The sequence below is a fragment of the Mus musculus genome, chromosome 4 (assembly GCF_000001635.26).
Source record: "Mus musculus strain C57BL/6J chromosome 4, GRCm38.p6 C57BL/6J".
Taxonomy (NCBI): domain Eukaryota; kingdom Metazoa; phylum Chordata; class Mammalia; order Rodentia; family Muridae; genus Mus; species Mus musculus.
The window spans coordinates 46644064-46659514 of NC_000070.6; the positions used below are offsets into that span (position 1 = coordinate 46644064).

The 15451-nt window shown below is 47.5% G+C and overlaps 1 protein-coding gene across 6 annotated transcripts in view; it reads right to left on the minus strand.

Moving 5' to 3' along the window:
* Nucleotides 1–6277, minus strand: part of Tbc1d2 (TBC1 domain family, member 2) — a 45951-nt gene extending 39674 nt beyond the window's left edge. Inside the window, exons 1-2 of one of the 6 annotated variants that reach the window (XM_006538047.4) lie at nucleotides 5606–6277; nucleotides 2054–2195 (exon numbers count right to left, since the gene is read on the minus strand). In XM_006538047.4, coding sequence (XP_006538110.1) covers nucleotides 2054–2195; nucleotides 5606–5971 — 508 coding nt within the window. In that variant the 5' untranslated portion in view covers nucleotides 5972–6277. Of the gene's footprint in view, nucleotides 1–2053; nucleotides 2196–5605 lie in introns of those variants that run through there. The other 5 variants (XM_006538046.4, NM_198664.3, XM_030253640.1 and 2 more) reach the window with 5 other exon arrangements.
* Nucleotides 6278–15451: the final 9174 nt, after the last annotated feature.

Sequence of the window (15451 nt, forward strand, 5' to 3'; positions counted from 1 at the left end):
TCCGGCACAGGCCAAGGGGCCAATGGGGTTCCACACCATGCCTTTCTACCCGAGCTCTTTCTGTTCAACACATAGGAAGGAAGATCTCTCATCTCTTCTCTGAAGCTGATAATGGCAACTGTGTCAACTCAGGCTATAATTTTCCACACAGACAAGACTGCCTGGCTGCCTGGTAGAGGGGATTGGTATGAACCACAGAAGGAGGATAGGTGCAAAGAAACCCTTCAAAACCCGGCCTGTCATCCCAGAACCTGGGAAGAGGAGGAGGCAGGAGGCTCAGGAGTTCCAGAACAGCCTCAGCTACAGAGTGAATTCAAGGCCAGCCTGGGCTACATGACACACTATCTCATAGCAAAAAAAAAACAACAAAAAAAAAACAAAACAAAAAAAAAAAAAACAAAAAAAACCCAAAAACCAAAAAACAACAACAAAAAAAACCCCAACAAAACAAAAAGACCGAAGGACATGAGCAGTTGTTACTGAGTATTGATAGCTCTTGTGGGTGTACTGTTACAGCAGTAATAGCATGTAGGTACTATTATGATAGCAATAGCAATGTATATGCTACTACAATAGCTCCAGCCCAAGCATACATGTGGACAGGTTCAGACACTGGGCTTGGACGAGGCCACTGGAGACGAGGATGGCTAGGGTTCTCTAGCTGAGAGAGTCAACCTAGGGCATAACAGTGAGGGGATCTAAAACTGGCATGCAGTTCAGGAGTAAGAGGCCCAGGGCAGTGCCCAACTGGACCGGCTGGTAGAGACTGAGGAAGGGTAGGGTGTAGTCTGCTGTTGGGAAAACACCTTGGCACCTATCAAGGGAGGGGGGGCTCGCACAGACAGGTGTGCTCAGTCTCGGACACGGGAAGCACCCAGGCACGGTGGTCCAGGAGGCATACAGCTGCAGCCAACTGGCCTGTCAACTGAAGTGGTTGAGTTTTAGACACTGACTCGGTACTGGGACCTGACTGATTACCCATGCTCTGTCTGGCAGGGGCAGCTGTGGGGTGGTCCAGCCACCGCACAGGGGTGGGACAAAAAGTGATTTCCCCAGGCTTCTCCATGTCGGGATATTCTACAGCCTGGGATTTAAAAAGCCTTCACTCGGGCTGGTGAGATGGCTCAGTGGGTAAGAGCACCCGACTGCTCTTCCAAAGGTCCGGAGTTCAAATCCCAGCAACCACATGGTGGCTCACAACCATCTGTAATGAGATCTGATGCCCTCTACTGGAGTGTCTGAAGACAGCTACAGTGAACTTACATATAATAAATAAATAAATCTTTAAAAAAAATTGTATTTAAAAAAAAAAAAAAAAGCCTTCACTCACAGCAAATCGTGATGGCACATGTTCATTATCCTACTGCTAAGGAGGCCAAACTGGACTAAAATCCAAGGGTAAGGGATGGTGGCTTAATGGCAGAGTGGTTAGCTAGCATTCATGAGATCCAGAATTCAACCCCTGATAAATACACACACACACACACACACAAACACACACACACACACAGAGAGAGAGAGAGAGAGAGAGAGATGAAACCTCACTTGCAGGCAATATAGGACAAAGAACTTTGTTCTCTGAAAACATCAGGGTTAATGTCATAACAGAGAATCACCACAGACGTGTGTAAGAAGCCAGCACTGCACTTTCTCACAAGTGAGCAGGTGTAACTTCCTGCGATGCCTTAGGGATGTTACAATGTTCTGGGTGCTGACCCTATGCAGGCATTGCTCTAAGCATCTGCGGCATATGGATTCAGCTAAGCCTCGGAAGAATGCTAAGACGGATCTAATTTTTTTCACCTCATTTGGAAGGGAAGGAATCTGCATCTCAGAGAGGCTTGGCAACTCGCCTGAAATCACCCATGACTGAGACCTGAACTCAAGCAGCCAGCCCAGGTTCCTGTCCTAACCCATCCTACATCCCATTCAACATCCCGTTCATTCCTGGTCCTGCTTCTTGGCAGAGAGCTCCTCCCACGCTCCCAGCAAGAGGGGGAAAGCCTGGCTATCAGATGCTTGGGTCTGTGGCTGGAGACCAGCCGGCTGGTACCTAGTTTGAGGTGCAGGGTGGGCCCATTCTCAGCCAGGGCGGCAGCAGGGGTGGCGGGAAGTGCAGGTGGGCTGTTGTGGAACTCCCAGCGCTTCATCTGCAGCTGCTGTAGCCAGTAGAGCATGGCCTGCTTGGTGGCAGCCTGAGAAGCACAAGCATTGGTTAGTAAGGTCCCAGGCCTTAGGGTAACACTAGGCCTGGCCTACAGAGCTCACGGAAGGTTCAGGAACTCTGTCCACTCTGTGTGTGTGTGTGTGTGTGTGTGTGTGTGTGTGTGTGTCTATATTCACTTCTCTAATGGCACTCAGACTGGAGAGATGGCTCAGCTCTTCCAGAGGTCCTGAGTTCAAATCCCAGCAACCACATGGTGGTTCACAACCATCTGTAATGGGATCTGATGCCCTCTTCTGGTGTGTCTGAAGACAGCTACAGTGTACTCACATACATAAAATAAATATGGCCGGAGCAGGGGCCTGGAGCAAGCGGGGCCAGAAACAAACAAACAAACAAACAAACAGAATCAGGCTCTGGTTTTCTCCTTAGGGACTCCTCAATGTCTCTGTGCCTCTGTTTCCTCAATTGCTTTGTGGTGATGTCAGTCACTACTTTCCCAACTGATGGACTAAACAGCTGTTTTTACATCTGTCAGCTTTCTGGATCTTGTAGGGAGAAGGCAGGAGTGACCAGCCTTTTCCCACAGATGGATATAAGTGGCCCAGGCCCCAGAAACTAGGTCTCTCAGTTGAAAACTGGAAGTTTATTTTAAATATACTTTTAAAAGTACAAGCCTTGGTGGGCTTAGATGATGGGTGGCTTGCTGGAGCAGACAGCCTCAAGGCTACGAAAGGGTGGCAAAGGCTACAGAGCAGCCAGGGCAAGCTCTCTCTTTCAGAGAGGTGTGACCTGCATAGGGAGAGAGATTGTCACCATGAGCTTCAGCTGTCAACATGACACAAACTAAGACTCACCTGGGAAACTGTGACTTAATCAAAGGATGGTCTAGATCATATTGCCCTGTAGCCATGTCTGTGAGGCATTTTCTTAGTTACTGATCCATGGAGGAGAGCTCAGCCCACTGTTGGCGGCGCCATACCCAGGCAGGCATGTCTAGGTCAGTGGTTCTCAACCTTCCTCATGCTGCGACTCTTTAACACAGTTTCTTATGCTGTGAGGACCTTTGACCATAAAATTATTTTTATTTTTTTTTTAAAGATTTATTTATTTATTATATGTAAGTTCACTGTAGCTGTCTTCAGACACTCCAGTAGAGGGCATCAGATCTCATTACAGATGGTTGTGAGCCACCATGTGGTTGCTGGGATTTGAACTCCGGACCTTTGGAAGAGCAGTCGGGTGCTCCTACCCACTGAGCCATCTCACCAGCCCTAAAATTATTTTAATAGCTACTTCGTAACTGTAATTTTGCTATTGTTATGAATCGTAATGTAAATGTCTGATAGGCAACCCCCAAAGAGGTTGCAACCAACAGACTGAGAACCACTGTACTCTCGGCTTACACAGAGGAGGCTGAGCAAGCCAGAGAAAGCAAGCCAGTAAGCAGGGTGCCACTATGGGCTCTGCCCCCAGGCTCCTGCTTGAGTTCCTGCCCCCCAGGGAAGGACTATGGTGTGTAAGGAAGCCTTGCCTTCCCCAGATTGCTTTTGGCCATGGTGTTTCTCAAGGAAACAAACTCAACTAGAACTCTCAAGTTCTATGGAGTCCCTTGGCCTGCTACTCAGATATCAATGAGACAGACTAATATCTACCAGTCTTTTCTGTCCGCACTCTGTTCCTCCGACACTTCCATTTCTCTTAGGCGTCACCACAACCCGATAGACCCCAGACAGACACAAGCACCTCGTTTTACTCCTGAACTCATTCGACATGTTCGACGGAGACCGACCCTGTGACGGGCAGGCCAGCACTCGAGAGGCAGCCCTTAGATCTAACCAGAGTTTACTTCAGATGGCACGGGTCTGGATGTTTTCTTCACCGTGAGGCCTCTTCTGTCTGCGCTATTGCAACCAGGCCACCTGCCAATTCCTATACCCTGCATCCACAGGCCTAACATCTCTGTCATCTGCATTTTCTCCAGGGCCACAGCTCCTGCTCAGCCACCATCCCCTCCTGGGCTCTCTGCTTACCAGCTTCTCCTTATCCCAATTTGCTCTCTGCCCAACAGCCAGGCTGAGCTCTCTGAGCACTCTAATCTCATTGTACTCTCTTAGCTTAAGGCTCTCAGACAGCTTCTACAGCCTAGAAACAAAGTCCAAGGCCCTGGCCTCACTCCCCAGTGTCACCCCCTTCACCTCCATCCTTTGGGCACCTATGTATGCCAGGCTCCTGTTGCTTGCCTGTGACTCGTACTTACACTATGTTTCCCACCTGTCTGCCTATGCTCTCTCAGCATCATCGTCTCTCTCCCATCACCACTTGTTTAAAGTGACGATGTCTTTCTGAAAAGCTCCCCTCCTCATTTGGAGGAGCCGATCCCTCTGTCACCACACTGTTACTGTCCAAACTCTTCGCAGAGTCTCCATGAGGCACTTACCCATGCCTGCCAGTTTCCCCATCACACCTCGAGCTGTTTGAGAATGCGGTGCAGAGTTGAGCAAGTCTGACTTGATCCACACCCCAAAGCCTAGCACAGAGCCAGGCATATGTATGGACTAACCAAAAAAATAAAAATAAATAAATAAATCATGTGCTGAGGGACCCTGACCAACAGCACTTGTCTTGTGGAAGGAACACAAGACCTAAGCCCACATGACCTCTAAAATGTCCTTTCTTGTTTAAAAATTGGATTCCAGCCTAGCCAACTGGCCACACTGCCAGGAAAGGAGAACTACACCTCCCGGCATCCTAGTATCTGAACAGCTGCAGGTTGAGGACATAGGGAGACAGAGACCAGGCAGTGGAAAGAAAGACCTTCATCCTTGCACTCCTCTGCCTAGAGAACTAACCTAAGCCCACATCCATCTTCCCAGACAGGTAACAGGACACTTCCCCTTAACATGATAGATAGGTTCTGACCTGTGGCTCCATCACTCCGTGTGTGCATACGTGTTTATTCAAAAGGCATTTACTAAGAACTCACTAGTTCAGGCATGCCTGGATGAACAATCTAGGCCCATCAGTGAACTTACATATTTTCCTTCCTAATCCCTACCCATGTCTGCATTCCCTCCCGTTGGCCAAAACACCAAGATATGAATCAGATCCTGGCCTCAGCGAGTGCAACCACAGTACCCTGACTGCTTCAATACCAGGTTTGATAACAGCACTGGAAGATTCCAAAAAGTGAGCCACAGCATTGTAAATGCCTGGGCTGGGCCATTCCCTTTTGTCTATGAATCAGTTTCTTAATGCATAAAAGGAGTCCCTCACCCTTGCCTGTGGGAAGGCAATAAGGAAATGGTGTGAAAGCTAAGTGGGACAGCTCCAGGCTCTGGGGCACTGACTGGATGGTGATCACCGTCCGGGTTAATTTGCGGTGGCCATGCATTGGCCCTGAAAACTAGCTCGAGCTGTAAAGTGCGGAGTTCCACTTACCTTGAGGGTAATAACCCGGCTGGGAGTCTTGATTTCAAAAGTGCCCTCCTCCTCAGCGTCCGCCTTACAGTCAAAGACCGCACTGGAGAGATCGATGCTGTCCAAGGGGTTTGCATCCTGCGCGGTGCGCGAATAATACAGGTGGCACTTCCTCTCATCGTAGAAGAACCAGCGGCATTTCCAGCCCTTGATGGGTCCTTTGCCGCCAAACTTACTTAAATACCCACAGAGTTTCTTAGGGACCGTGTCTAGAGGCCGGGCGCAGCCCTCCGAATCCCCGGGAGATACCACCTCGGGCTCCCTGGCCAAGCCCGGAGGCTGTGTGGACTCCGAGGAAGAGGGAGTGCGCTCGGGGGCGTCCTCCATCGCTGCTGGCCCGCTGCACAGGCCTGCGGCACTGGAATGCGGGAGGTCCGACGGGCACCTGGGAACCGGCGATACCTGGCTGGGGCGGAGCCGGTCCGGTCCAGCCCCTAGAAGAAGGCGGAGAGCACCCCTGCCGGCGCCGGAGAGAGCGCCTTAGACACTTGACAGCAAACTCAGCGCAGGACGGCAGGCCACGCCCCTGTCACGCGAGGACCGCCCCGGGTCCCGCCCACCAAGCCAACTTCCGGCTTTTCCTCCGCGCTGTCGGCCATGTTGCTTCGTTCGCCCGCGGCGCGTGCGGGCGCCTCTGTTTAAAAACAAGGCTTTTTCTTTCTCCGAGGCGCTTTAAGCGTGGGGAGGGATGCAGGAAGCCAGGCCAAGCTACGTGGCCGTGGGGTTCGCGTGGAGGCGCTGGAGCATGGCGTCCTCTCCAGCCGCCACTCTACGGGTGCCGCGCGAGTCACCGCGGGACGGCGCATCGCGCAGCCATTGGCCGAGCGCTCCGTTTCCGATCCTGAACCTAAAAGTTTGGAAGTTTTCCCAGTCACCTCCCGCGATCGCTCTGGTCGGACACCACCTCCTCCACCACCCCTGCCTCGGCTCGCATTTCACCTTACAGCCCCAGTCGCCTTACCTCGGGCGCCTTGTTGCACTGGCGGGAACGCGGAGCACCGCGAGGACAGAGCAGAGCTTTAAATAGCAGGGCTAGGATCCAACTGATTCCCTCAACCTCCTGCCTCAGTTTACCAAAGCGCCCCGAGGCGTGTTTCGCCACTAGATCGATACACCTTGTTCTGGTTCACCTCTCTTCTGGAGTCTCATCTTTCTTGCCGGTTACTTTGCCCGTCACCTCAACTCCCTTGTGCGATCCGTTTACAGGCAAGGGTTTTTTAGTGGAAGTATGGCAGTAGCGACCCTCTCTGAGTACCTGTATATTTTTAAGATTCTCTATCGTTGAGCGACTTTGCTAAGGTTTTCTCACATAAGGATGGGCAGGGCTCACACCTACCCTTCCCTCCACAACAAGAGAATTTATGGTGAAACTAAGGAGCCCTCCTAGACTTGGAGAGGCCACTGGGCGTTGGATTTTGTAGATGGGGAAGGTTACAAATCAGTATTGTCTACTAAATACCAGGCGCTCGCGCGGGGGCGGGGGGGTCTTTTTTATTGGAAACAGATTATTTTCTCATCCCAAATCAACATTGGCCATCGTACCTCTGTTGATAATTTTGCATTTTTAAGAAATCCTTCAGTACTTCCTTGATCCACACCTGTCTATCCTCAGAACTGTTTTTGATAGTATGCCCGAAGCTCCAAATACAGAAGGTAGAAAAGGGTGAGTCTTCATTAAATGTTGGCTGCAACTGAAAGTCAATAAACGACTTAAAAGCTGTAAGCCACCAAGAGGACAATAGGGTGTTTAGCAGAATTCACACCACTGAAAACTGGAAAATGCTACAATTAAATTATTGTTTAAGACAGGATCTCATACAGCACAGGCTGGGCTCAAGCTTGCTGTGTAGCCAAATATGACTTTGAATTTTGAACAGTCCTGCCATTGGCAGCAGAGCCAGACACAGCAGCTGTGAGTTCTCGCAAACCTTTAGGGACCACAACCCACATGAAACTGAATCCTCACCTGTATTGCAGAGACGAGCTTGCGGATGAACCAGTAAGAAGCAGATCGGAGTGTTTTAAAAAGGTGCCCAGGAGACCCTAGAGTATGAGTGTGGACTTCTCACAGTCTTACTTTAGGGACTTAGCTCTAGCCATATGTACTATTTTGGTGGCTTCAAGTGACATCTCAAAGGATTACTAAGAAATTTTATTTTGGACCTCCTTTCCAATAGTGAGAGACTGGCTCTGGAGGTACCTTGGCTGGAATTACAATATGATAAGATAAAGCCAGGATCAATTAGAGTTACACAAGACACTTAGAACATCTCTTACCCCAGAGGGGCTTTCTAGTAAGATTCCTAAAAAATTACAGGTTTACCAATAGGAAGAGAGAAAGGCCTGAAGCAGTTGTTCCTCATCTTGATATTCTCAGCAAGCAAGAGACTTCAACCAGACTCAGGAGTGAAAGGCTGCTTCCTGTAGCTGAATAATTTTCCCAGTTTTTTACCTTGCTACCCTCTTGAGCCCACTTCCGAACTGTTGAGATTATAGGAATGCACCTCCGTGCCTGGCTGCAATGGGCTTTCATACTGCTTTCAGACTTTACAAGAGTCAGTAGAAAGGAAATAAGTTCCAAGAATTCTGTGATAAGGCTGACTCTCGTAGAGAACATCCAATCTCTTATGTTCCAGGTCAGAAAGAGATTTTTTTGGTTTCCATAAAGAATCTGCAAATACCTTGACCACAATGACATAATGTGTGAAAATAATACAGACAAGTTAGTCTTGGGCTGTGTAGATGGCTGGGGTCAAGGTGCTTGCTGCTCAAGCTGATGACCTACCTGAGTTCTGTCCCTGGTCCCACACGGCAGAAGGAGAGAACAGACTCCAAAACGGTACCATCTGACCTTTGTGCAAGCACACACACACACACACACACACACACACAATGTAATTTTTAAATTAATGACAATTTCTTTCAAGCCTTAGGAATAAAATCAAATTCCCTGTGTAACTAGGTAAAGGAGGACATGGTGTTGTCGGGGTGCTCAGTGGATAAGTCGCTCACTGCAGCGTCTGACTGAGGTGACTTCAGTCCCTGACTCCCACAAGGTAAATGGAAAGAACTGACTCCTACAGCCCTCTCACTGACACACCCGAGCCATCCACGGGTGCACCCACATCCACATACCCTCCCACCATTTAAGTTTAAAGGGTACAAGTGGCCATTATAAGTAATTGGATAGGAGAGGGGAGAAGCCCCTAAAACACTGTTCTTACCAGGAATCCCCACTCAGGTAAGTCACAAGCGTTCATGGACTCCGCTATTAGAATTTTAGCACAATCACAATTGTGAGCTTTGGGAAGCTGTTCAATTTCTCTAGATTGTAGTATTTTTGATTTGCAAAGTAGATCTTTAAAAGTCAGAAAATCCTGGGGTTTTGGTTTTGTTTTGGAACAACATGGGTGAATTTGAATATTTTTCTAAGTGAAAGAAGCCAGGCTCAGAGGGCACATATAAATTAGTTAACTCATAGAGACCAAGCTCAGAACAGCTGTTGTCAGGGTTACAAAGGATGGATCTTAAGTGACCAATGAAGTCCAGAAATTAAAAAAACAAAAAAACAAAAACCCTTTTGCTCACCTAATTAACATTGCCGAATTAAAATGAAAACCTCATCCTAACACAGGGTTTCCCCTTATACTTTTATAAATTGCCATTTTCCTATGTGCAACATTTGTCTCATCTCTATCCAGGGGCAGCTCTTTGTCCTCCAGTACAAATAACCCTTACCCCTTTCCCTCACCTATTTTTTTCCCCTCTCCTTTGTTCTCTTCTTCTCCTTCATCCTCTGTCTCCAGTCTTTGTTTCATATTCCCTGCCATTTTCCCCTCTGGGACAAATAAATGTCCTGTGTGTTGAGGTTTGTGTCTTGGGGTGTGTTGAGCTGGTTTCGAGATTCCCTACACTGTTAATGTTTATGATATGCTAAGTTTATAAGTACTCTTCTCATGTTTATATTCCTGTAAATAAACACACCAGAGTGGGGGACATGGCTTTCTAGTTAGAAGCTATTGGCTTCTGTCTTAGTTAGGGTTTTGTTGCTGTGAACAGACACCATGACCAAGACAATTCTTATAAAGGACAACATATAATTGGTCTGGCTTACAGGTTCAGAGATTCAGTCCATCATTGAGGAGGAGCAGGGCAGCATCTAGGCAGGCATGGTGCAGGCAGACCTGAGAGTTCTACATCTTCTGAAGGCTGCTGGTGGAAGACTGACTTCCAGGCAGATAGGATGGGAATCTTTTTTTTTTCTTTTTTGGTTTTTCGAGACAAGGTTTCTCTGTGTAGCCCTGGCTATCCTGGGACTCACTTTGTAGACCAGGCTGGCCTCGAACTCAGAAATTCGCCTGCCTCTGCCTCCCAAGTGCTGGGATTAAAGGCGTTGCCACCACGCCTGGCAGGATGAGAATCTTAAAGCCCACACTCACAGTGATACACCTATTCCAACAAGGCCACATCCTGTCCAACAGGACCACACCTTGTAAAAGTGATACTCCCTGGGCTGAGTTTATAGAAACCATACAGCATCTTTGCTGCCCATCTTTATAGCCATAAAGACTACCAGTCACACAGTGATCCCAACTGTCTTCATGCCTGAGCCAGCCATCTGGGACACTCCGAGGACACCTTGAGACAGCTATGCACAAGGCTGCAGTTGATGGTACTTGGAAGGTAGGGGTGGAAGGAAGAGGAGTTTAAGGCCAGCACACTCCATAGCAAGTTCAAGGGTAGCCTGTGCTATATATGAGTTGTTTTGTTTGTGTCTCTTTACTCCTGTCAAGAAGAAGAGGGGGAGGGGATTGTGGAGAGATGGCTTCGTGGATAAAGCACCAGCCCCGAAAACATGGAGACTGGAGTTTGGACTCCTAGGTCCAGTTTAGCAGTAAAGGCTGGGTAGATGTGATGGCTCCCCATCATTCCAGCACTTGGGAGAGGGGACCCTGGCGAAAGCTATCCAGCCAGACATTCAGAAGCTGCGTGTTCTGAGTCCAGTAGGAGACCTGCTTTAATAAAGTGGAGAATGGTTGTGCAATGCAATGAATGGGATCAACTCCAGGCCCCTACAGGCATATGTGTACCCCCCACACACATACGGGAGGAAACAAAGACGGGAATTAAAAAGGGAAGAACAGAAGACTAAAGAAAGAACTGTCACAGATCACCCTGGCTATAGAAGACACAGACTTAGGCCTGTTTTTAACACTTCATACCAGGTTTTTGTGGTGACGGCTTGGACAAACCATTTCTGTCTTAGCCAGAGGGGTAATACTTCTGCCTGTGAATGATTCAGATACTTTTTGGACGTACAAGCAGTCAAGGGTTTGGGGAGGTAGCTCAGTGCTAGAGCATGTCTGGCAAATGTGCATGCACACCTCACAACCCACAAGGGGCTGGGTTCAATCTCCAGCACCATGAAATAAAACCCACAAACTGTTGGGGACAGGGGTCACACATCAAAACAGGTTAATTGAGAAGTTTTCTTAGAAAATAAAAATTAAAAAAAAGATTTATTTATTAAATTATATGCGCATGTCTGTGTGTCAACTTGTGCTCTTGAGTTGTAGACACACCCAGAAGTCAGAGGCACTGGACATCTTGGAGCTGGGCTTGCAGGTAGCTGTGAGCTCCCCATGTGGGTGCTGGGAACTGAACTTGGGGTCTCTGCACTTAACTGCTGAGCCAATCTTTTTAGCTACCCTTAAGAAATCTAGGTGTGTGGACATGTTGGTAGAGTGACTGCCTTGTATGCACAGGACTCTGGGTTCAAAGTCCTAGCCCTTGCTCCTACCTCCAGAATTACATAAACATGTATGGGAGGAGTATACCCACGTAATCCTAGCATCTGAGAGACAAAGGTTGGAAGAGGGAAGGTCAAGGCATTTTCAGTTACAAGGTGAATTTGAGGCTAGACTAGAATACAGCAGATTCCATCTCAAAAAAAAAAAAAAGCCAGAATATCTATCTGTGTCTATATATGTCATCCAACATCTTGTAGAATGGGTGTAAGGACACAGCCCAGGAGAGTTTCGCTTTCATGGGAATGCTGGAAAGAAGAACTCCTCACTTTCTGGCTTGCTGATGGTTGAATTAAGTCCTTTCTTTATATTCATGAGAAGGCCTGCCCCATAGTGTCTCAGACATGACTATAATTGGAGATGGGCTTTAAAGAGGTAAGCTACAGGAAACAATCTAATCTAATATGAAGGGCCTTATGAAATGGGATTAGGAGGCACGTACACACACACACACACACACACACAGATCATCTGAGGATGTGGGAGAAGACAGCCAGGCAAAGGGAAAGTCTGAGAAGAAACCAACCCTGTTGACACTTCAGCTTGAGACTCCCAGACTCCAGAACAGTGAGAGGATCCGTTTCAACCAATGTATACACAAACCCAGCCAACCAGGAGTACATCTCAGAAGCAGCTCAAAATGGTTTAGGACACCCAGAAACTTTCTTGGAAGCCACGATGAATAAGTATAAGTGTGAGTCATATCACAGAACTTAGTTTAGAGTATTCTGAATTAATTTTCAAATTGGGGAGGTTGAATAGATTCCATGATAGAAATAGAGATGGCAGCAGGAGACACATCCAGTGTTGTGCAGTTGAACTGTCTATGTGTGAAGACAGGAAAGACACTTCTAGGAGCATTTTGTCCAGCTGGAAAATGGAGTCTTCAACCCTACAGCTGCCTGGAATGGAGTTTTGCCAACACTGCAAAAGTCAGAAGAGGGACTGCCCTAGAACCCACTGCGGAACCCCAAAGACCAACACTGGGGTTCTGACTTACAGAACCTGGCTGTTTGTGCATCTTCAAGTCTTCCTGTTACAGTTTGTATGGGTTAGATGGGGAGGAGCGGAACATCTAGATGGTATCTCACTGGTACAGCTATTTGTAAGCCAGGACCCTCAGCTGGGCCCCTTGATCTTGAAATACTTGGTTTCCAGAGAAGGGGGATAGAAGGAATAAATATGAAAGAGAGAGGCAGAGAGAGAGACAGAGAGGAAGAGACAGAGAGAGAAACACACACACACATACACACACACACACAGAGAGAGAGAGAGAGAGAGAGAGAGAGAGAGAGAGAGAGAGAGAGAGAGAGAGAGAGGGAGGGAGGGAGGCACTAAAGCTCCAAATAACAAAGGCCTGCTTCTAGCCATCTGTACTATAAAATCGACACCAGGAGGGCTGGCTGTACAAGCCCCGATGCCCAGCTGGCATGTTGGGGGCGTGTTGGGGCATGTTGGGGGAAACTGAGCCTCCAGAATTTAGTTTGGCAGTGACATTTTTTTCCTTCGGCCTTAGTTCCCATTTCCTAAAAGCAGGGGTCCTGGCATCTGCTGCAGACAGCCCACGGAATGTTACTCTCCCATGTTTGCTCCAGAGAAAAGAGAAAATGGAAGGAAAGACGTTTCTGCTGTGTGTTTAGGAACAACAAGAGGGAGTCCCTCTTGATCTAGAGGTATGGGTTGTCATTTATTCTAATGTATGCATTCTTCTGGTTATTGTGTCAAAAAGTCATCAACAGGAATCCCTGGTTCCTTCCACTGTTGGGTTAACTGTAAATAGGAACTTGTCAGAAAGCGACACCTTGTGGCTCTTGTGGGTACTGCCCTCCTGCAAAGCTTTCCTAAAAATCTTTTTTAAGTACCTAAGAGAGCATCCCCCGTGTAACCCTTTATCCGTAAGTATCCCAAACGACACACCACTAATTTAATTTCTTAAAAACCTTTAGTATATTTCCACTTCATTTATTTAGTGGAAGCCAGAAAAACTTCCTATCTAAATCACATGTTTCTGTTTAGAATTATATTACATCTATTTTAATAAAGAATTTAAGTCTGGCTTAGAGGCACACGCCTTTAATCACAGAAGTCGACAAGCAGACTTAGGCAGAGCTCTGTGAATTCAAGGTCAGCCCCTGTACTTAAGAGAGTTCCAGGACAGCCAGGGCCACCACAATGACTAAGGTGATGGCATCTTATTTTGACTCCGTTTGTTGTTGGTTTAGACAGTTCTCAGCTCTCTACTCTGCTCCCACAGAAGTCATGGCTGCCTTGGCAACACTTTTGAAATGTCTAAGGCCTTGACCATGGTTCAAATGTATTAAGCAAAAATAATTAAGCTAAAGTAACCAAAAGAGATATGAGTAAAAAAATGTAATGTTATGAAATAACTTCTGTACATTTCACTACGTAGAGAGATCTGCCTGAAAAGAACCAAGAAAAAAATCAGATTATTTGAAGTTATCTTTTATGTATATTTTCTTTTTCTATTATGGAATAGGAGTAACTTTCATGAATGTGATTATACAGTAGCATTGAAGATGTTAAAAGCCATTGGGAATGCAGCTTGCTTTCTAACATATTTATTTTTTGTAATATTGTTTTAAATGACTTATTTTCATTTTATGTGCATTGGTATTTTGAGGGTGTTGAATCTCATGGAGCTGGAGTTAACAGTTGTGAGCTGCCATGTGGGTGCTGGGAATTAAATCCAGGTCCTCTGGAAGGGCAGCAAGAGCTGAGCCATCTCTCCAGCCCCAGGAATACCATTTTTGTTTCAAAAGTTTTTATCATGTGGTGTGTGTGTGTGTGTGTGTGTGTGAGAGAGAGAGAGAGAGGGGGGGGGGCATGTATGGGACCAGAGAGGCCAATCAGCAGAAGTCATTTCTCTCCTTTCTACTGTGTGGATCTCAGGGACTGAGCTAGGTCACCAGGACTGTCAGTAAACGTTCTTACCCGCTAAGCATCTCTCTGGCCCCTCTTGATTCTCTCTCTCTCTCTCTCTCTCTCTCTCTCTCTCTCCTTTCCTTCCTTCCTTCCTTCCTTCCTTCCTTCCTTCCTTCCTTCCCTCCTTCCTTCTTCCCTCCTCCCTCCCTCCCTCCTTCCCTCCCTTCCTTCCTTCCTTCTCCCTCCCTCCCTCCCTCCCTCCCTCCCTCCCTCCCTCCCTCCCTCCCTCCCCCCTCCCTCCCTCCCTCCCTCCTTTCCTTCCTTCCTTCCTTCCTTCCTTCCTTCCTCCCTCCTTCTTCCTTCCCTCCTTCCTTCCTTCCTTCTTCCTCCCTCTCTCTTTCCCTCCCTCCCTCCCTCCCTCCCTCCCTCCCTCCCTCCCTTCCTTCCTTCCTTCCTCCCTTCTTCCTTCCCTCCTTCCTTCCTTCTTCCTCCCCTCTTCCTTCCTTCCTTCCTTCCTTCCTTCCTTCCTTCCTTCCTTCCTTTGAGAATTAACTTTATTTACAAGCATGTGTCCTCTGCAAGTAGATGTTGTTGTTGGCAGGTGTTCTGTAAATATTGAAGGAGGTAATCAATGCCTATTGGAAATGGGGGACAGAGAATCATCATTGTCTTTGCTTGTGTGTTCGTGACATGATGGCACCCCAGAGGACAGGAAGAGCTCTCTGTGCTACCTGGCAGGACCGTGGAACAAATGGCAGTCCCGTCAGCCCGACCTCGCTTCACTGAACATAATGGGAATTCTGTTCCCTGTGTCAACCACAGCATTTAGCCACAGAATCTTGAGAGAAGCTATCTGATACTGCACACATGAACACACTTCCATTTTATATCCCTTGTTGAAATATGAATATGAAATAGACTCAGCAAAAAAAAGTCAATATTATTTGTATTATACACACACATATAGATTTTTTACAGCTATTTATTTATTTGGTTCGTGCATGTTCGTGTGCGTGAGTGTGTGAGCGTGTGTGTGTGTGTGTGTGTGTGTGTGTGTGTGTGTGTGTGTGCACGCGTGCACAAGAATGTGTCATGGCACTCACAAAGAGGTCAGAGA